General features: G+C 57.6%; 2 protein-coding genes across 2 annotated transcripts in view; one reads left to right on the plus strand and one right to left on the minus strand.

Annotated features, from left to right (window-relative positions):
* Positions 1-141: 141 nt before the first annotated feature.
* KLHL17 (kelch like family member 17) lies at positions 142-20,484 on the minus strand. Its single transcript, XM_086764394.1, has 13 exons — positions 20,388-20,484; positions 18,296-18,653; positions 11,369-11,621; positions 10,831-10,952; positions 10,164-10,385; positions 9,107-9,223; positions 7,923-8,136; positions 7,689-7,833; positions 6,953-7,120; positions 6,515-6,603; positions 5,435-5,508; positions 4,500-4,681; positions 142-3,768 (listed from the first exon to the last, which is right to left on the minus strand). Exons 3-13 carry the CDS (start codon positions 11,577-11,579, stop codon positions 3,540-3,542), a joined length of 1,773 nt encoding a protein of 590 aa, XP_086620520.1. The 5' UTR covers positions 11,580-11,621; positions 18,296-18,653; positions 20,388-20,484; the 3' UTR covers positions 142-3,539.
* Positions 20,485-20,824: 340 nt separating this feature from the next.
* NOC2L (NOC2 like nucleolar associated transcriptional repressor) overlaps positions 20,825-22,161 on the plus strand; it is a 47,098-nt gene continuing 45,761 nt past the window's right edge. Inside the window, exons 1-2 of the mRNA XM_086764393.1 lie at positions 20,825-20,935; positions 21,152-21,325. Of these exons, the coding sequence (XP_086620519.1) occupies positions 20,916-20,935; positions 21,152-21,325 (194 nt within the window). The 5' untranslated portion in view covers positions 20,825-20,915. The remainder of the gene's footprint in view (positions 20,936-21,151; positions 21,326-22,161) is intronic.

Raw genomic sequence — 22,161 nt, forward strand, 5'->3', positions numbered from 1 at the left:
GATCTCACGCGTGGCTGCTCGGGCACCGACACGCAGCCCCCCGCCACGCGTCCCCTCTGCCTGGGGCTCCTTCCCCTCCTCCGCACAGGGCAAAACGGGAGCAGGACCGGAGAAGCGAAAGGAAGGATGCAAGAGGCAGGATCCGGTATTCAAGAAAACGTCTTTATTGTACACGTTGGCTTCTATTGCTTGTATCCCCTCCCCAATCCCATGTAGTGCAAAAAATTCAGAGAAACAGAGTTCCACATAAATAAGTCAGATAACTTACAGAGAAATCAAAAGTGACAACGCTTTGACATGGAGTAGACCGGGTCTGCCTACCAGTAAGGCCAAGCGAACCTCTCGCCCCACGTCGGGGCGAGGGCTCCTGCCTCGCCTTGCTGTCCCACTGCAGACCGACGCCGAGGTCCCTGCGCAAAACACATCAACGCGCACAGCCTGGAGCCACCCCGCTCGGGGATGCCCCTCTGCTGGGAAAAGCTCACGTGGGAAATCGCACAAAGAACGTTTTGGGTGAGACACCACTAACGAAAACTGGCAGAGAAGCCACACACACACAGTTGACGGTTCTCCTCCCCTCACATAGGGTACGGACAGACAGACACAGACGCACGTCCCCTCTGAGGCCTCCGGCTCAGCAAGGGACGTGCAGCACCAGGAGCAATTCCACCCCGGGGTCTCCCGGGGCGGATGCTGACACCTCGTGTCCACACAGTGTGGGTTGGGGTGCTCCGGACCCCCGCAAGCTGCCGGGGAACTATTTTGCCCTTTCCTTCCTTCTTTTCTCTTTTCCAGGAAAGCAGTGAGCACCTGCATAGTTAGTACATCAGAGAGACGAAAGGCTCCCTCCTCCCCGCGTTTCCGCAGAACAGGCTCAGTGGTGATATTGCTCAGGACCCAACCGGTGGGTGACAGGGGTCCCGCTGCCCCTTTTCCCTGATCCTCGAGAGGCAGGACAGCATTGCACACCCGTTTGCAGTGTAAACTGCTAAAGATCGCAACTGGGACCAAGGGCACACGGCACAAAGATTCCCCTCGGCCTGCTACACCGCTCGCTTCCCCTCCGGTTTTGCCAAAGCCGCCCTCCCTGAGGCCACAGCCCCTCCTCGGTTGGACCAGAAGCTGGGCCACTGCTGTAAGGACTCATTCCTCCTTTGAAATCAGCCCTGTTTCTCCCTTCAGCAGCTCCTGCGTTGCCCCTCCTTGTCGTACAGCCCCGCCGTCCTTTCGCCGTTCCTCGGCAAGACCTCGGCACGCCAGGCCGAGGCTCACTTTTGACATGGCCATGGGGCTTTTAGGCTGATTTTCCCTCAAAGAGGACTCTGGAGCCAGGGGCACCTTGGGTGCGCTGGCTGATACGAGCCCAGCAGAAAACTAAAATCCTGATGCTGCTTATAGGGATGGGAAGAAAAAGGGTTGAGATCTCACTCATGCGTAGGCACACGCACACGCAACAGAGCAGACTTCACCGATTTCATTGTTACTTCAAAAAAAAAAAAGCAGATTTACGTGACCGACTTAGGGCCAGGCTGACCAAGAGGCAAGCTGCACGAGCAGAGCCTGGACGTTTGCAGGATCCTCTGCGATACAGAGGAACGGGAGAGCTGCCGAGCTGTCACAGGCTGGGGCAGAGGCTTGGCAAGTGAGAGGGGAACGAAAAGCAGATTTAGGGGCTGTTCTAAAAGCCAAAAATGCCTCCTCAGCCTGAGAAGCCCGGACTGTCCTTGGGGAGAGGCTAGGGGGAGAAGCAGCCTGGATTTTCAGAAGCTGCTGGTAATTTCCATGTGTCCAACGTTAGGCACTGTAAGTGGGCTTGTGAAACACGCAGGCACCCGTCCTGCAGATATCAGATTGCCGTAAAAATTGTCTTAATTTGGGGAGTCCCTGTCTTGTCTCAAACTCTCCTTTCACCCCAAAGAAAAAAGAAGCAATCCCTAGCTGCTTGAAAATTTACGCCAACAAAAAAACATGACAAAGTGAAATCCGAACTCTGTAAATGAGAAATGAGAAGGAGCGAGGGGAAAAAGGATACAGGAATTAGCTCAAAACAAACAGTTAGACATATTTCCAATGCTACATTTGAACACTATTGAGGTACCAGTGGTTGAGTCATTCCTCTACAAGGTGGAGAACACCTGATAACATGTCTCAGGTCAAGGCTCACACACACACCCTACAGCACACGCATGGAAACCACCACCCAAGAGGTTCCATGGCACAGGTGGGTCTGGGACAGGCCCGTGACTTACAGTACTAATTTATTCAACCTTTAGTTAATTAAAGTGGTTGCGTAATTGCCAAGGAGTCACTAATTGCAAGTGGTCCCTTCACTGTACGTACGGTATCTCACACATGCGCACGCATCCACACATCTATAGAGAACGTCTTCCAGGACACAGTCGTCATCTCATCAGCAAATGAGAAAAGTAATTGCATCCCTGCCGCTGCCTTAAAAGCAGATGGGATGGGGAACACCAGGATCGTGTAAAAAATAAAGGGAGAGAAGTCATTAAAAATGAAAATATTAGCATTTAAATTAAAAAAGGGGAAAAAATTAACACCAAAAAAAGTAACACCGGGCAATCCTCCTCACTTAGAAGGCTAGACTGTTCTTGTTTAAGAACCGATACCTTTCCATAAACCCAGAACCTGCTTTGCAGAGAGGGGAGCAGCAAACAGGCCGATCTGTTCCCAGCCAAACCGTGAACCGGGACCACGCGCGGGGAGCGGGCGGCCGCGCAGTCACCCGAACCTGGGACAGCAACGGCGCAGATGCCAACCGGGTCGTTCAACCCATCTGCCTGGCCGGGGACTCCCCAGAGCATCAGTCGGCTGGGATCTCAGTGAATGAGGTGAGGCCAGCGGAGTCTGGAAACACTGGAGGGTCCAGGATGCTGCATCCAGTGGTGTCTCCAAACCTCACCTCCTCCAGGCCCCGTCCCTTAGCTGGGCTTCTTTTGTTTGTGTGTTTTAAGGCATCAGTTAGACACCGTTGAGAACCACACAGCGGCCTCGGAGTCTGTAACAGTGCACGATAGGCTTGGTAAAGAGTTTAGCTACAGTGACATTCAGAGGAGCGGTTGCACATTCAGCCGTGTCCTCGGGAGGAGTGCTGCCCACCATCCTGGCAGCCTCCGAGGCTGGATGTGGCTTGTACGTCTGGCACCGGCTGGATCACGGGAATCCAAGAAGCAGCAATGGTTTAAAAGTTTCCCCTCCTCAAAGAGAATGGACGCCCTTTGGGTGAGCGGTGAGATGGGTCTGAACGGAGCAGAGAGCACCCCCTCTCCTCGCCCTCTAGAAGGAGGGTGCTCGTCCACAAAGCTCGTTGCAAACTGCCGCGGTCGCGCCGATCCGATGCGTGCACCGAGAGCGGGGATGGCTCCGGAGGTTCGCAGGAATGCTGGGGCTGGAGGCAGCAGCCGGTACCTTCCCTCTCCTCCTACAGCGACCGGCTGCCCCGCGGGGCGGGCCACGCTGGCCTAGCGCTCTGCCGGGCGCCCCTGTCCCCTTGAGGTAAGGTAGGTCCTGATTCTTTGTCAAAGGCTCGTTGAAGACACCGACAGGGTGGGCGAGGAGGGGGGCGGAAAGTTGAGGAGTTCCAGCACGGCCACCCCTACGCTGCTCCGACGTGTGAACATGCACGAGGCCGCTACCCACTTGTTGGTACGGGGGTTGTACTTCTCGATGGAGTTGAGGCTGGAGCTCCCATCGTTGCCACCCACCGCGTACAGCCAGCCGTCCATGGCCACCAGGTCGTGGGTGCTCCTGGAAGGACCGGAAAGAGACCACAGGGGCGTGAGGCTCAAACACAGCGTGTGTGGAGTGTCGGGGAGCTCAGCACCTCGGGTGAACTGGCCAGAGCTCCACCACCCACAAAACGGAGTGCCCAGCCTCACGAATACCCAGTGAAAATGAACTACTGGGGCTCAAACGGTCAGTGGCAGAGTGCAGCACAGAGCCTCACACCTTCCTCTTCACTCTGACACCTTCCTCCCACCAGAATCATAGAATCATAGATGGTTAGGGTTGGAAGGGACCTTCAAAGGTCATCTAGTCCAACCCCCCTGCAAGGAGCAGGGACATCCCTGACTAGATCAGGTTGCTAAGAAAAGTGCCACCTCTAAATAACAGGCCCCAGGAGCCAAAAATCCTTGCACTTCCAAGCCTTAAATCCTCCCGCAGCCAAGCAACATCTCCTAGGTGGCCTCAGCCAGCTACACCTCCTGGTTCTTTACGGCCACACAGGTTGCTGAGAAGAAATCCCTCTGCAGAGAACGCCCGCTGCAGCACGTCCCCGCTCGGCCCTCCCGGCACAGGCACACCAGTTCCCCCCGCAGCGCAGCGGGGGACGTGGGCAGCACAGAGCCAGCCAACGGCAGCGTTAGCCAGGCCCTCGGGCACGTTTTACGGTTTGCAACGCCGAGCGAGGCAAAGCTCTGGGTGAGACGGGAGCAGCAGGAGCAGCTCGGGAGCGTGGCAGGGGCAGAGCTCCTTACCTACGGATGTTCATGGGCGCCACGCTCTCCCACGTGTTGGTTTTGGGGTTGTAGCGTTCCACGGAGTTAAGGCAGCTGGTCCCATCGTTGCCACCGGCCACGTAGAGCATCCCCTCCAGCACGGCCACTCCTGCGCTGCTCCGGCGGCTTAGCATGTTGGCAATGGGCGTCCAGGTGTTGATCTGCGAAGAGGCAACGTTGGTTTGTCCAAGTCATTTTCTACGTACCCCTGCCACCCCAGCCCTGTGATATCAGTCCTGCTCTAACCACGCAGCTCCTGACATAAGGGTCCTCCCCAAGAAAAGATTTTTGGGGACACCCCAGTTCTTTCCCATCTACTTGCCTGCAGGAAGAGCTGCAGGCGCTGGGAGAGGCCTCTGCTGCAGCTGCAGCTGGCAGGAGTCCTGCCATCCCAGGGGCCTGAGCACAGAAATCCCTCTGCAGAAATCCCACCCGTCCCATCACAGCTGAACCCCAGCCCAGTCACGTTGGGTTGAGCTGTATCTATTTCAAACCCATACAAGTCATGACTGGGGCTTTACAGCTCATGAAGAATCTCCAGGAGCTTCTCTTTGACCTTCTTAGAGCGATCCAGCCTGCTCCAACAGAGCTGCCAGACCCCAGGCCCAACACGTGTCCCCAGCCTGCCGCAAACCCTGCTAACTTCTCTGGATGTGCGTCCAGCAAGGACCTCAGCTGGGAGCTGGGAAGAGCTCAGGGCACGAACGGAAACTGTTCTCTTCCCAGAGAACTTGAGCCGGACTGCAGGAAATAGGGATAGCGTTCTGGTGCTGCTAAGAGACCGCGTAGAGCTGAGCTCTCGCTAAGTTCTCTAGCAACTTGTGTGGCCCTCAGGTTTCTGCAGGACCTTTTCAGGCACCCCTCAGGAGGAGAGAAGGAGAAAGGTTACTAGGCACACTCTCTCCTGTATTTACCTGGGGCTCATACTTTTCTACGGTGGCTAAGTGGGATGAGCTGTCATATCCCCCGACGGCGTAGAGGTTGCCTTCTGCAAAGACAGTCACACACGCACAGGAATTAGCTGAAGAGGTGGCCCCGGTCCCAGCACACCCTCCCACAGCTCTGGCATAGGGTATCGGTACCAGCCGAGCCACCGTGCCTCCCGCTCCCCAGGCAGCCAAGCCCCTACCCCACCTTCCGGCACCGTGCAATATTCATCAGGCAATTTCTCTGCAAGCTTCCCAAAGAGCTTGTTCGCCTGCCGCTTCTTGACCTCCTCATTACAGGAGCTGCGAGCGCTCCCCGCCAGAGCAATGGGTTATTTTTAGCAGCAGAGACTGGATAGGGGAAGGCCAATAAAGGCTGTGGCAGGCAGAGTACGAGCTGGTGATGGAGGGGAGGGAACCTCTGAGTCAGCACTGAGAGAAACCAGAGAACGGGGCAGTGGAGAGAAACCTCTGGGACATTGCACAGTGGTTCCTGGGACGGCGGCATCCCCAGGGAGGTCCGGCACCTGCTAGGGTGGAGAGCGGTGCTTGTGTTATTCCCATAGCCACACCAAACAACAGAGTGGCCAGCTCTCACCCTGCACCCTCAAGGACAGAACTCATTCAACAGAGGAGACATCACAGCATTGGACCTGATGTTGACTCCCCTGGCAGAGACAGTTTTGACCCTGTACTGCTGCTTGGATCACCAGAAAAAGGACTGTTCTGCTTTTATAATGAAGGTTGTCTCCTCTTTTCTAGGGATAGGTGATCGTCCATGGCCAGCCCTCTTGCTCCAAAGCAGAAGGGGCACAAAGGAGCTGAGGAACAAGTTGTGGGTCCCCTCAGGAGTTGCCTCCAGAATGCGATGAACCCCAGTTACCAGGGAGACTGAGGAGGAGGGCAGAGGCAGGGAGCACGTCAGGACATGGCAGAGGGAATGGCTGGGCTACCCGGACTCATAGCTAGGGAATGCAGGAGGAAGGGGCAGGAAGCAGAACAGGAGAACATCAAAGGGAACCACCAGGAACGCACAGAAGTCAGTCAGGTCCTCATGCCATCACTCACCTAGCGTTGCCACCCGGACGTAGCGTCTCCTGGTGCTCATGGCAGCGATGGATGTCCAGGTGCCTGTCAGAGGGTCGTACCGCTCTGCGCTGCAGCAAGCAGGGACACAGGAACATAAGGTGTGACACTGGCAAAGCCCAGGTCAAAGCTCTTTGACACATGCCCCTCAGGGGCAGCTCCCAAGGAAGCTTGGGAATATACAGGGAAATTAGAAGGAAGAACTCTGTTGTGGCAGAGGGCTACTAAATGTTTTTTTTTTTCCCCCGAAGAAAATTTGCCTGGGCCAAAGACACTGGAAGACAGAGCTGGATTGCAAGACATCTACTCTGGGGCCAGTCCATCTGTCAGGAGCTGGCCCTGTGGGCTCCCCAGGCACCCAGCGCCAAGGACAGGGCATGCAAGAGCAGTGGAGGAGCTGGTAGCAAGGCAATCCCTTACCTGTTCAGGCACGATGCCCCATCGTACCCCCCAGCAGCGTAGAGAAGCCCGTGAAGCGCTGCTACACCCAGGCAGCTCCTCCTGGTGCCCATGGACACCTCAGGTTGCCAGGAATTGCTGACAGGATCATAGGACTCCACTGTGGCCAAATCAGAGGTCCCATCGTAGCTGTAGGGAGGAAAAAAAAGGAGAACACGTAAGAGTGGGAAGCCTGGATTGCAGGTGGGGCTGTGGACTGGTCCTACAGGTCTGGAGCCAGCCAAAAACCTTGGGTCCCTGTCACCAGCCTCCCCTCTCCCTCCCGCCCAGCTTCCTCCAGGCAGAGCGTAGCAAAGCACTCGCGGGAAGTGCAGAGCCCTTAGCTGAGCTATCCCGGGGGTCTGCAAAGAAAACAGGTCTCAGCCGGTCCCGCACGCTGGGGCCGAGGTGGGCTGGGGAGTTAACAGGCTCTTAACAGCACAGGGCTAAGGAAAACGGGAGGAAACAGCGCAAGTCCAGGACACAACCACGAAACTGAGAGCTAGCAAACTCACTGCATGGAACAGCAAGGGCAGGGAAGCAGTTTTCAGTTGCTACTCCTGCAATTAAGTACCCCAGAGGTATCAGATTGCTTCATCCAGAGGCTGGCCCTGGGAGGCTCTCCGGGTCATCTCTGGTCTCGGAGCAGCTCTGTGCCGCCAAAGGCACCCCTGCCCTCTCCCGGAGCTCCCGGCGCACGGCTCCGCGCCCTCCTTACCCGCCCACAGCGTACAGCTTGTTCCCAATGGCAGCGACGCCCACTCTGGCCCTGCGGGTCGACATGGAGGCCACCATGTGCCACCGGTCCGTCCGCGTGTCGTAGGCTTCGCAGTCCCCGTGGATGGCAAACAGGCTCCCTCCTCCTGCGCACGGGATGGGAAACGGAGCAAACAACAGGCCAAAGGCCGCGGGAAGGGCTTGGCGTGTACGGGAGCGCACGGCGGGGCCTTACCCACAGCAAAGAGCACGGTGCTGGCCCCCTCGCAGCGCCGCGGCCTCGTCCTGCTGTTGCTCAGGACCCCTCTCTGCTCCGGCATGAGGTGATACTTGAGGGCTTCGATCAGCAGGTCCTTGCACTCCGAGTGATGCCGCACCAGCAGCTCCGTGTCCACGTTGCTCATGAGGAAGTCCCGGCTCAGCAGGGGCAGCCGCACGCACTTCATAAGCTGAGGGGAGAGGAGGGTGGGAAGGGTTCGTCCCGGGGCTGCCCCTGCAGCTCTCCTACAGACCCCGGGGACCCCTGGCAAGGCTGACTCCACCTGGAGACGTCATCCTGCTCGCTTGGCAGGACAGGTGGCCGATGACAAAAAGGGAACCAAAGCACAGGCAGCGCTTCAGCCTTAATGTCTCTGCAGAGCCAGGAGCCCTCAGCCTGGCCGTGACACATCCCACAGCCACCCCAGATCCCCACCCTGCCCCCTGCTAGGACCCACATCCTCCTCCAGCTCTCACCCTACAAGTAACAACCCTCGCTGCGGGGTCCAGCACGCCCCACGTTGCCTGCATCGCCCACAGGAGGGATGTTCGGGTGCACAAAACCAGTAAAAGTGGAGACAGAACTTCTCTAGGGTCAAGCCCTGGGGTAGGTGGAAACCCAGGGGAAACCCTCAGATGGAGTCTTCCTCATCCTACCCCATCTCAGTCCCAGCCTTTGGGAGGACACCTAGGGATGCTTCCTCCCACCGCAGAGCAAGGGTGCCCATGCCGTGCCCCACAGAAAAGGGCTGAACCATGCCTGAACCAGGCAGGAGGTCCATGGATCCGTGCTCCAAGGTGCAGATGCAGAGAGATAAAAGCATGAGTTAAAAGAAGCCCCTGCTCAAATTTTCCTGAGCTTTTTGATGTATACGAAAGCTCAGGAAGGCTGCAGACAGGGCTCACCTCTCCTGCCGCCCACACCCTCCCCAGAGCTCCATGTGCCCAAGCTGCCAGGGGTCAGACCAGGGCATCTTCCTCGGATTTGTCAACAGTTTGGACTCAACTCTGGGAGACTGAACTCTCTCAGCAGCACTCTCATCTCTGCCTGGACTGCTCTGTCCTCTGGCCACCCTGCAGCTTCCTTCAGCCGTGATTCCACCCAGCCCAGGCACTCAGAGCCGGCGGGCAGAACCAGGCCACCTTCCCCAGCAGACTCACCCTGGGGACATGCTGCCTTCTGCTGTCCACGTCATGCTTGACCCAGCTGAGCACAGCCCGGTACACCTCCTCCTCCGATGGCACATTGAGGCTGTCACTAGAAATGAGGTCCAGCACCTGCAGAGTGGGGTGGAAAGGGCAAGTGTTAGTTGGTCTGGTTTGGGAGGAAAGGGCACAGCACACACCCAGGTAACTGGCCCGGCAGAGCCCCTGCCTCCTGTAGACGCTGGTGGTTCGGGGGGTACAGCTACTCTCTCTCACTGGACATAGAAGGATCTAAAAAGCTACTGAGCCCCCCAAACCAGGCAGTTGGAGCTGTGCCTCCCCTCTCCTTGCAGCACTGGCATGGAGACCGCTCTGCCCTCCATCATCCTGCTTGGCTCATTCCCCTCCTTCTGTATCTGCTGCTGCAACGCCTGACACTTCCAATCAACATCAGGGAGATCAGGCAGATGACTCTGCTTCCAGGCGTCCCTTCAATATTTCATGGGATAGAGCCAAGTGCCCTGGCTGTTCCTACCACACTCACTTCACCCGCCAAGGACGACGGAGCTGGCGCCAGTGGAGATACGTACCCTCCTCACCCTCCTCTTGCTGCCACGCAGCCCAGTGCCCCGGGAATGGGTGAAGGGAAGCATCTGCATCCTGCTGAGGGACCACACAGGCTCGGGTGATGCAGAGCAAGGATTGGGAATGTCTGCTGGCCAGGGCACAGCTCGGGGATGAGCCAGGGGCCAAGCTGGCACCAGATGAAGAGCAGCAGGAAATATTAGCTGAGCTCTGAATTAAACATCACAGCTACGTGACCGGGGCAGCCAAGACTTATTCCTTGGCCTGGGCACCCAGAGAGAGGGCAGTGTGCTCAGAGCTCACGTGGCAAGCACCAGCGACAGCAGTTATCCTCCGTGCTACCCTCCCAGAATCTGGGTACAATCCCCTGCCAAACCCTGTCCCCTCAGTGCAGGTTCCTTGGCCTCTTGACACGCGTACGGCGCCTTCGACAGAGCAGGAAAAGCCTTGCCGTACCCATACCTTCACGCTCCCATCAGGACCTCACCTGTTTAAGAGGCAGCAACATGAACTCCTCAGTCTTGGACACCTCCACGAAGTGTTGGAGGACGTACTTGTGCGCAGACTTGAGGAGGTCGCTGCAGGAGTGCGTGTCAGCAAAACCCCGGATCCCCAGGCAGTTGGATGGGTCGAGCTGGCTGAGTAGGAACTTGCAGCAAGCATCCCGCACACCGTTGAGCTGAAGCAGGCTGGCAGCGGGAAGAAGCGTCTGGCAGTGGAAAAGAACGGGGGAAAAGAGAGTTTCCAGGGCAAGGAAACCATTTTCACCCTCATCTCACTGCAAGGCAGTAACAGAACAGGCTTACTGAGCACCTTCAGGCACACACAAGGACAGAGAGGACTGTTGTCCTTGTCATCCTTTGTTTCCAACAGGACTGAGGTAAAGAAGAGCTGAGAAGGACACCCCTAACTCCCCACAGGGCCAGGAAATGGCAGGAGAAGGGCAGATGCTCAGGACTAGACCTGGCTGTTGCACAGCGCTTTGAGGAGCGCTTCCCAGGAGCCGCATCTCTGGGTGCGGGGGAGCGGATGAACTCTCTAACCAGGTGCCATCACAGAACAACAGCTGGAAGTGCTGAGCAGAAGCAGAGAAGAGCCCCCAGGAGGTAAGTCTCACACAGAAGGGTTTTGTGGAAAAGAGAGGAAGCTCCTACCTGCACATTCCCCTCGCCCACCACAATTTCCGCCGTGTAAGCGTATTGCACCAGCTGCTCCAGGGCCTGTGGGTCGATGTCGTGCAGTGTCACGTGGGTCTGCCGGCTCTCACTCATCTCATCTGGGGCAACACAGACACTAGACATGAGCAAAGTCCCACAGCAGGATTGTTTCCCCTCAGGAAGACTTGACCATGCATGGAGCAAGCCACATCCACCTCCACAGCCCAGAAAGATCTCCTGCCCGCTTCTAAGCGAGGAGAAGCAGTGGTATACTCTAGGAAATGGGGTCCATGTCTGTAGGATGGGCATCAAGATACCTGTGCAGGGGGTTACAAGCAAAGGGCTTTGTGGAAGGGAGCTAAATGAGGAATGTTACCACACTTGCTCACAGAGATGATACGTGGGCATCACATTTTTGCAGGGTAAGGCAGCGAGGATAGGGAGCAGGAGAGAAAGGTGAGGGGTTTGCAGGGAAGAAAGGGTTTGAAGGGCAGGGAGGAAGAGAAGACCGTGGGGAAGAGAAGACACTACTTGCTTGTGAACATGGCGTGGAAGTAGGGGCTGCACGACGCCAGCACCACCTTGTGGGCCTTGATCTCCTTGGTGCCCACGTGGAGCACAATGTCACAGAGCAGCCCGCGCTGCCGCATGCGGTTCATGCAGACAAAGGCGTCGTGATAATGCCGCTTGGAGTTGTGGGAGATGCTGTGGCCGTCGCGGTTGAGGAGCTGCACACCCCCTTCCATGGCTGCGGGAGGTGGGTGGTGGGATTTCCCTTCTCGGCGGCACTGAGATGGGGGAAAACCAAAGTGTTACCCAGGCAGGAACAGCTCCAGTCCCAGACAATTCCCACAGCCCCCCAGCATGCCCGCCACTGCTCAAAGACCCAGCTCCTGCCTAACCAGCCCCTGCCAGGGAAACATCATCCTGCTCATGAACCCGTGATGGGGAGGAAACGGTCCCTGGAAGAACACAAGTCATGCAAAGCGATGCTGAGACTCTTCTCTCTTCTGCAAGGCTCACAGCTTCCCAGCTGTGCTCATCTCCGGATCGATATCCTCCTCATCTGCCTTCAGAAGGGTGCTGCTCTACAACATATGTGCTCACGCCGGTTTTTCTCCAAGTTGCACCATCTCCAAATCCGCCTAACAAGGTGCATTTCCACGCAGTATCAGCAGAAGCATTGATCTTAGAAGTCCCACCAGGACATGCCAGTCCTGCATTGATCAAACATGGCTTAAATGGACCACTAGAGACAGCAGACATGACAGCCCTGATTAGCCCAAATAAAAAATAACCAGGGAATCCCATATCCTGAAAGGTGAGAGTGATGTTATGGACCACAGCTCTTCGAGTGGCGGCTGTTCCCTCCCAGCTTCCAGAAGATGCTTGGAGATGTGTAATGCAAACACCTTCAACAGCGAAGCTCGGAGAGCTGCTGCCTTTCCCATGCCCACGCAATCCAGGAGGACGAGGCAGAGGGCAAAGGGAACGGCAGCACAGAGCTCAGCAGTCCCAGTACAGAATCCCACAGACCTAGGGATCCTCTCTTCCTGCCATTTTATATTTCAGGCCTCTTTTCGGACAGAGGCTGGGCATTCCAAGTCAGGGAACAGGATGCTGATCTCCACTCCCCTCCAGCGTCCTCTACCTCAAGGCTGCACCAAACAGTCCTTCTCCAGCACCACAGCCTCCTGCTCTTGCGTGGTTTGGGTGAAGCACAGCTCCTAAATCTCCCTGGAAGCAGCCCCGGCTGAGAGCCTGGCTGTCCTTCCACGAGGTAACACCAGGGAGTTTTTGTTTGACGAGGCTGATGGGAGGGACGGACAGCAAGGAACAGGGATGCTGATCGGGCGGCTGGGACCTGATGCGGAACTCACTGGCCCAGGTTGCCCAGAGAGGTGGTGGATGCCCCATCCCTGGAAACATTCCAGGCCAGGTTGGCCGGGGCTCTGAGCAACCTGATCTGGTTGGAGATGTCCCTGCTCCTGGCAGGGGGCTTGGACTGGGTGGGCTTTAAAGGTCCCTTCCAACCCAAACCATTCTGTGATTCTATGATTCTAACTCGGTCTGCACGTACGTGCCACCGCGTGCAGAGCGGGACGGTCCTTCCACACAATTTGGGATAGCCCAGGAGGGAGCAGGAGTATAAACTCGATCAGCTTGCAGAAAACAAAAATTGCCTCATCAAGGAATAAGAACATTTTTTTTTGTGCAAAGGTGTTTTCTCCTTCCACGCTGTCCACACCCAGGATGCTCACGGTGTTTCTAAAAGCGTTTGAGTGTCTCCCTGCCAGCAGCACCCAAAGGAAAGGTGGAGGAGTGAAGAGAGAATGACTGAGCAGCAGGAGGAAGGAGGGGGAGGGAGCAGGAGAAAAAAAAAGCAGCTTGAAATTAAAAAAAAAGCCTGTGTGCGGCACTCGTGCGCCTGCCCCCGCGTCCCTGCGGCGAGAGAATCCCCTCAGCCTTTCTGTTCCTCACGACACCCACACGTCGCCAGCCGTGCTGAGCCTAAAAATAGAAACCCACCACGCTGTGCCTGCTCAGCCACGAACGCAGCCTTCTATCCATTTTTAAATAGCGCTTGTATCATGTACTAGAGTCTGGGGGAGGAAAAAAAGATGAATAAACATCTTTCCTGAGTAGGAGAGAAGCCTGCAATGCCCTCTCCTATTTGCATCGTCCTGCGTGATACGAGATTCCTCATCTCGCTGTCAGCGGGGAAGACTCGCGGGCACACAACACAGGCAACGCCTGTCGATGCTTTCCAGCACCGAGCGCAAGATGCCATCATGCCCTTGATTGAGAAGAAGAGCCCGTGAGTTAACTGGCCTTCTCATCCTACCCTCAGCCGAGCTTTTCACAAAGCTGCAACATCCCTAGGACACCCTCGGCGCGTTAATTGGCGTGTGTGGACACTGTGGATGAGAAGCGCCCGCACGAAGGCGATTTATAATTATCAGCATCCCTACCTGGGCTCAAGAGCTCCTTTCCCAGACCTGGCGTAGTGGCAGGGAGCGGACAGTGCTTTCTCCCCATTATTCCCCTCCCTAGCTGCAAGCCTGAGGGTTTTCCCGATCCGCTCGTGCTGGTTTATCTTTTTAACACACCGCTGAGCTTCTCTCCATCAGCATTTAAGTCACGGCCCAACTCAGAGCGTTCGCCTCGCCCCTCCCGGGCGCTGGCAGCGAGAGGTGGCAGCTCCCGGCTCCGCAGCAGCGGGAGGACGAAGGAGACAAGGCAGGACGGGACAGAGGAGCAGGGAGAAGATGGGAGCGCTTCTCCTTGTGCTCTGGGAGAGCGGTGAGGAAAGGTTTGGCAGGGGACCGGCACAGAACTCGGCTCCGGCAGTCAGGGGAGAGACACGGAGGGCACAGCAGGCTGGAGGGTGCCGTAGCCGACGCGTTGGCATCGCAGCAAGGAAACGCATTTCCAAAGAGGGTCGGAAATGCTGGGCTCTCTTCCCAGCCCTGCCACTGAGTCACTGCACAACTCCGGGCAAGCACAAATGCGGAGAGTGACGAGGGTGACATTATCTTTCCTTGCAAGGATTCCCACGGCCAAGAGGTAGAGACCAGCTATCGCTCACTCCCCTCTCCACCCACGCCCCCTGCTCCCACCGGCGCGGGCTGGCACGCACCTCATACAGCGACTGAAACGCCCGCGCCGCACCCCGAGCCACCCCACCGCCGTGTCATCGCTCTCTCCGACGTGACCCAGCAGCCAAACCGGGCCGGGGGGAGATGCCAGCCCTGCCACCCCCCCAGAGCGTCCCCGTGCAGGGGGACCAGTCCACAGCTGACCTGACCCACAGCCGCGGGCAGCCCGGACCAGCTCTGCTTGATGGTTTTTCACTCTACAGCCACAGCAATCCCTCCCTTGGAGAGCAGCACACCCACCCACCAGGAAATGGAGGTCTACGAGCCCTGCTAAGATATAATTAACGGGGAACAGCTCCCGGACCACGAGAGACAGTGGAGCAGTGTCCAGAGCTCGGGACGGGGGGGGGGGAAGTAAATACAAACCCACTTTTGTGGAGCGCGCAGCAGCAGGAACGCACGTGTCACGCATCAGCTATCACGGATGTGGCGGCTGACTTGTAATAACTCTTAGGTTATGATAAAAAAAAAAAAAAAAAAGAGAAGGCGCTTGTTTGGCTCCTATGCGACAGAGCGTGGCCGTGCATAACAGCTCTGTTAATTAATGCAAATGATCCCTGCCCAAAGGGAGGTCTGTTCTCTCCGCACAAAAAACCATATTTTGCCGACAAGTGAAAAGAAGCGTGCTGAGCGATAAACAGGGAACAGAGCATCCTCCAGGGAAAAGTACAGAGCCTGCCCTTTCCCCAGGAAGGCCCTGGAGAATGGCTTTTTGTTGACAGCCTGGATGGAGATTTCGTGTCCGCCAAGCTAGGAGGCTGCAAAGACACATCCTGTGCAGCTGGCCAGACCGTGGGGACAGGCCTTTTTGGAGGATAAGGTGACAGCCCCTACTCTAAGGCACGACGTGCCCTAAGGCTTGACACACAACCACGCTTCAGTCCATCCCTTCCATGTGCGCCCTCTCCCCACGTTGACACCCCAGCACCTCTTTTCTGGTAAATCAGCCACAAAGCCCCATTTTGGGCGCAGCGCTGCATCTCCCACGGAAATGCTGCCATTAGAGCTCCAGGATAAGACGTGAAGTCCTCGCCGGCACTCACCTCCACCCCAGCGTGCCACAGCACCGACGGAGCAGAGCTCAGCACATGCTGGGTCAATCGGATGGCACCACGTTGCCAGTTTAGAGTTTCTCTTTCAGGAGAGTAGTTTTCCGCCCTTCCTTGGCATTGGGGGTCCATCTCCCAGGCACAAAGAGGCACAAAGTCCTTTTTTCTTTTTTTTTTTTTTTTTGCCCATAGACCTCCTCTGGCTCCGTCCCCAGGCAGGAAGCGGCTGCCGGCAGCGCTGCGCTCTTGTGCCCAGCGGATCTCCGCTCGGAGCGGCAGAGCCAAAGCAGTGCCCTCCGCAACGGCACGGCAAAGCTCATCCTGGGGCAGAGCAACAGCGGTTTTACCAGTAAGCAGCCTCCTGCAATCCCACATTCCCAGGAAAGCAAAGCTCAGGGCAGGCCTAGAGCCGGGCAGCGGAGGGGAGCGCCGGCAAGCCGCTGCCCATCTCTCCGGGTGCGCACGCAAGCGCAAGGAGCTTCTTTCCTCCTGGGAGCGGGGCTGGAAAGGGGATGTGCTCCTGCGTTCCTGCAGGCTGTTCCTTCCCTTCAAAGCCAAGGGACAGGAGCGGCTGAGCCAGCAGTAACGATAGCTGCTGTGGTGCTGTCGCAAAGTGAGACCGCTAACGCAGCTCGCATCCAGAGACGCGGCTGAGGACGCTGCAGGCCTGCAAATTTTCCCCACCCTTATCGCTGTTGATTTGCTGAGCTATCCCTTCTGTCGAACCCTGTCCACGGCTCTGCAGCCTGCATCTAAAGGGAAGCTTTAAACCACCAGACGACGAGCGGTGTTTTTGCATCACTAACCCTCTTGCAGCAGGCAGGTCTAAATCTAGGCCATTGTCCCCACCAGGACCTGTCACACCAGCATCACTGGTACAGGCAGAAAACTCCATCCCGCTCAACACAACACTTCGGGGTTCAGTCCCTTCGCAGCCCCTGTAACACTTCACCTGCATCCAGGGAATTCAAACAGACAGCGAGGAAGCAGAGGGACCTAACAGCTCAGGACCAGTAAAGATCTGCTCTGACCCGCAGGTCCAGTCATCGCTCCCGTGACGGCCGATGTACAGCTGCGCCTGCACAGACGGCAAATATCGATGGAAATGTGACTTAAGGTGGCAAAGGGAGCTGTCATTCCTGGCACCGGCTCTGCCTTCAGAGGTGGCAGGAGGGACAGCAGCATCAGGAAGCTGGCAGATTCAGACAGCCAGACTGAGGACCCGGACACCTTGCACCCCTCCGCCGGCTCCCGACGGACGCGGCGGAGGACACGCGCACGCCAAGAGCACGCAGCTGGGGTGAGCTGCAGGGAGAGGTCAGGAACACGCGCCTCAGCCCCAAACACGTCTCTCTTTTCTGCTCCCGCTGCCAGCACTGCCCTCATCACATCTGCCTTCTATTCCCCAAGCCCCCCTGCTACGGATGGGAGGGCGAGGAGCGCGCTGCCGCTGCCGATCGGTGGAATTAATCTGCTCTGAGCTAGCCTCAAGGCAGCACAGGGCAGCGCAGACTGCGCTGAGTCTGCAGGACTGAGAATCCCCAGCTCTCAGTAGGGTTTGGGGTTTTTTTTGTTTTTTTTTTTTTTTAATGAATTAGGCATAACTGACACGCGCCGAATCCTCCTGTCTAGACATCTGCAGAGAAGTGACAAGCTGCCAGGGAGGATGTGGAGCCTCGGCAAGGGGGTGGGGAGGACGGGGGAAAACCGCGCGCAGTTGCCAGCTCTACGGCACAGAGACAGCGCTGGCTTCAGGCGAGAAGGGCACGCAGCACATTGACCTAGCCGGTGTCTTTCAGCAGTTCAGTAGGTTGTAATCAATCGGCTCTGGTGCACGCAGAAGGCTGGAGGTCTTTTCTAATTAAAGCCCGGGGAGTTTTGTTTGGAAACCCAGCTCATGGTTGCTCTCCGTTACCTCTCCGCACCGGGACATTCCCACACTTGAGAGCATCCAGCCTGCTCAGCACCTGTCCAGGTAGGCGATCTTCTCCCTCTCTCACGCACGCTTTGCACAGGCAGCAACTCTTCCTGCAGGCATCTTCAAATCCAGCTTTCGCCTTTGGTATTTTGCGCGCAGGGGATCACAGCAGCTGCAAGCGGGACTCCACGGCTGAGGGACCGAGAGGCATCTGCGCTAACATTTGGGTCACCTTGAGTAACTGGTTGTAAAGGTCGGGACCCAAATAGGTTTGGGACTCCCAGGTTAGGGAGAAACAAGAAATGGAAACTAATTCATGTCAAAAAGCGCAGGTCTCCAGCTGCTCTGGGATCAGACAGTTCCTGCAGTCCAGCACAAAGCACACCAATATCTAAGCACAAAGAGCCATTTGCCTCTGCCACAGACTGGAAATATGGGTCATGTCCTAATTCCCCCCTCCCAGCGTCCCCCAGCAGACACAGGAGAGGAGCTACTGTCGCATCCAGTGCTATTTTATGGCATAAGCAGCGCCAAACCTCTACACACAGGCATGGAACAAGCCTCCTCTCCAGGCAGCAGAGTGACAGTTAACAGCTTCAGCTGCGCCATCCATCATTGTGGTACTCCTCATCTCCCTCCAGCCTGCCCCATGACAGACATCTCTGTCCCCAACTCATTTTTCAGACAGGTAAACAGACAGGATGAGCGCGCGCAGGTCATTGGAGGCAGCTGGTGTCAGAGGACCTCAATATTCCTGGTTCCCGGACTTGCCCAGGAGCTCCCTGCCTGCAGCATCCTTGGCCAGCAGCTATTTGAAGATGGATTGTGCCCTTTACCTGTCCGCCGTGCAAGGTGACAGTGTCTCGAGCAGGTGGCAGCGGGCCAGTTCAGAACGGGTCGTTACCGCTCAGCGATGCCCTGACGTCAGACGAGAGCAGTGACTCTGGTGAGGCTCGGCATGAGCTACCACTCGGCTTCTAGAGGGAAAGTTGACCCCGTGACGCGGGGCAGCGTGGCAGGTTGGCAATGTAGACGTACCGGACCACGTAAGCGGAAGGAGCTCCAATTCCTGTCCCTGAGGAGTCACGTCCTTTAGAGAAGGCAGCGTGGTTTGCAGCCTTCTAGCAGGCCAGGCTGAAAGGGTGAAGCCTCTCTTGCTACCAAGTCCAGCTTGCCTAAGTGTTTGGAGGCAACCTGAGAAAATACAGAAGCCAGCACTGAGACTTCAGCACGGCTGTTTGATTTTTGAGCTGCTGAGCCCAAAATGCAGCAAAGCAAAGACCAGGACCCAGAACAGTCTCCCCAGCAGATCTCCAGTCTTCAGAGCATGCCGGCCTTGATTTCCACCTGCCACTCCATCTACAGAGACCCAGACTGATGCTGGTGAGAGCAAGGGTGGAAGGCCACCAGACAGGCTGCCAGAGCAAGGAGGTTCCATTGCCACCCTCACCAAGCTGACCAAGCCTGAGGGACCATCCTAACTATCCAAGATGCTAAGGAGCCACTCCATGTGGATCCCAGTCTGTCAAGCCAAGAAAACAGGTGACTACTACGCCTGCCAGCTCTGAATTAGATGTTATTTGCTGGGATTCATGGATCAGTCAGTTCTCAGGAAGGAAACTCAGATCTTTACACCCAAGATCCCTAAGAGTCTTACTCACTGGCGTGCTGAATAAAGTATTTCCAGCAGATGCTCGTGGGTCAGGGGAGAAACTTGGGATGCAGAAGGCAGAGATTCCACAGAGGTGATGGCTTGGCTGTAGCGATCGTAACCAAAATACTAGTGTACATTGAAGTGTTAGCGATGCTCGTAACAGTGAACTTGTAAAAAACCAGCACCTCCTGGTGCAAAACGCTACCACAGAGACATCCCAAATCTGTTGCAGAGGCCCCCAGCCCTGTCCTTGGGGTTACCTGCATCAGCCTGGCGCACCCGGAGACTGTCGGGATGAAAAGCACCCGAATACCCACATGTTGCTGAATCACTCCAGAACTAACCCCCTTCCTTACGCTCTCCGGCAACGGAGAGCGCCCCAAGACAGCGCTCGTTGGAGAGCCACCATGGAAGTCAAAGGAGAGCTGGCTTCCTTTACAGAGAGACCCCATAAACACGAGGCCGCTGTTTCCGCAGTTCTCTAGCTTGGCACGGTCGGTCGGTGGCCGTGAGCTGACGCACGGAGAGCGGGGGCAGCCACCCACCCGCCGCATTTCTGCCGTGCTGTAGAGAAGCCGAGGTGCCGGGGCCAGCGCTGCCCGGAGAGGGAGGTGTTTGCTCAGCCGGCAGAACCAAACCAGCCGTCCTGGCCCGCTGCTCCCTACGACCCCCCTCCGCCAACAGAGATGCCGCAGCTCCAGGAGAGCCCCCTGCCCTAACGGTCACTGCAGAGGCCAGGAAAAAAAAGCTCCTTCCCCCTCCAAGTTTCCAGAAAACCCGAGGCAATGTTTCTCCCTGTGCCCTTCAGCTCCTCCGCAGCCGACGGTACCAGGCAGCCCGAAAAACGCAACTGGCAGAACCTCTCCGCAGCCGGTCCCCGGGCCCCAGCACCCCGCGAGGCTTCCGAGCTGCAGCTTTTTCCTTTACCGGAGGGATGGCTCCAGGATTTGGCCGAGGATGGGGAAGGGACCTCGGCTACGGAGGGGTACGGAGAGCGACCCTTCTGAAACGGCGTCGGTCGTTCCTCCGGATGCGCCGCAGCGTACCCCGCCAGACCAACTTGCTCTCCGAGCAGGGATGTGCCACCGGCAGCCCAGGACCAGCGGCGGGGAGTGATGGAGAGCAGCCCCGGGGGGTCCTCCCGCCGCCCACCCCCCCCACTCCGGTAACCCCGGGCGGCTCCCGCGGGGTCCGGATGCCCGGTCCGGCCTTGCCGCTGCGGGAAGAGGGAGGGGAGGGGGCAACGGCAGGGCCGTGCCCCCGGCGGTACTCACGGCTCCGGCGCAGCGATGGCCCGGCCCGGCCCGGCCCGGTCCGCGGGATGCTGCGGGGGGCACCGCTACACCCGCACACCGCTGCCGCCGGCCCCCGCGGCGGGGAAACGGGGCGGGGCGGGGGCGGGCAGGTGCGGGGCTCCTCCTCGGGACGGGACCGGGACGGGGGCGGCCCCGGGGGCTGCGGTTTCCTCCCTCACCCGGAATAACCCCGCGGCGGAGCCGTGCGGGAGCTGCCCGCGGCCGTTAAACCCCGCCGCGCACGTGTCAGCCAGCTGCGGGGTGAAGCTCGTCCCGCCGCTCGCTTACCGGGCGCGGGGGCCCGTCCTGCGTGGGAGGGGGGGGATTTAGGGGGGGGCGTAGACACGCGTGGCACCGGTTCCGCCAAGGCAGCCCGGCCGCCCGAGCCGGGAGGGGGCGTGGCCGGGGCCGATGGGGGGCGTGGCCAAACAGGGCCGTCCCTCCCCTCGGAGCCGCGCGGCACGCTGGGAGCGGAAGTGGCGGCCGCGTTAGAGCGAGGCGGGCGTGATGGCGGACGCCGGCAAGAGGTGAGCGGCGGCGGGCGGGACCGCATCGAAGAGGCCGCGGGTGGGGGCACCGCCGGGCTGGGGTTCCGCAGGACGGCGGCGGGGAGCCCCGCGGCTCAGGTGCGGCCCCTCAGCCCCGCGCTGCCGGTCTCAAGGCCGCCGTGAGCGGACAGGCCCGGCGCTGTCGGCCCGGTTCCTCGCTGAGTTCGCCCCCCCCCCCGTTTCCCTGCTCACCAGGAGCCTGGCGGAGCTGAGCCTGGACGAGTTCCTCACCGCCGGCTGCGAGTCGGAGCATGACGGCGGCTCGGGGGAGGAGGGGGAGGCCGCCAGGCCCGCCAAGGGGACTGCGGCGCGGCGGCGGCGGCAGAGCGGGAAGGCGAGGCAGCCGCTCCAGGCCCGGCCGGCTGGCAGGTAAGGCCGCGCCGGTGGTCGTGCTGGGCCGGGCGGTCCCTCCGGGCAGCCGCTGTTACGGCTCCCTGCTCGCCTTTTGCCCGCCCTGGGCGAGGCTTGGTACATCTGAGCACGTGTTCGTGGTTGGTTTTGGTTTTTTTTTCAGTTTTGCCTGCTTTTAAGTAATCATTCTTCCAGCGTCCATCGTAGAATGAGCTAGTTCTGGGACAGGCTGGCTCAGAGGTGTTTAAAAGGGCTGCGTTCAAGACCATGGTGTGGTTACAGGGTATGGGGCGGTCGGGTGTTTGGCCATACTGATGTCATTTTGCAGTGGAAAAAAACTTGTGTATGCTTTTAATCAATTAGGTGGTGTATTGGAGTCAGACCAAGCTTACTTTGATTTTTCTCAGTCTCTCTGTATTTGCTCTTGCTGAAAGACGTTGGAGACAGAAAACAAAGTGGTTCTTAGGCACTGCTAATCATTATTAGAAGACAAAACAATTGTTTAGTACCAGATAATGTTTTATCAAGCTTTCCTTGTTGGATTTCTCTGGCAGTACAGCCTTCAGTTTTCTTTATAAACCTTCTGAGCGTAATTCTGAGAAACTGAGAAACTTTCTGTTTTGTTTCGCATGGTGTTTTCACAATCTTTGGTCGCTATTGTAATGCAACCTGGTAGCTTGCCATCAAGATTAGAATAAAAATAACCTTTTGCGAGTCCTCTGGAGCAGGTGTTAAATGGGATCCGGAACTGTGGGCACAGCCCTGATGAATCCATCACCAGTCAAATAAGCCCCAGGTGTGCTGTGGTGCCCAGAAGTTGCTCGCTTTCCTTACAGCATTGGCAGAAGTTTGAG

This window comes from Chlamydotis macqueenii, chromosome 21 (genome assembly GCF_036417535.1).
Source record: "Chlamydotis macqueenii isolate bChlMac1 chromosome 21, bChlMac1.mat, whole genome shotgun sequence".
Classification (NCBI taxonomy): Eukaryota; Metazoa; Chordata; class Aves; order Otidiformes; family Otididae; genus Chlamydotis; species Chlamydotis macqueenii.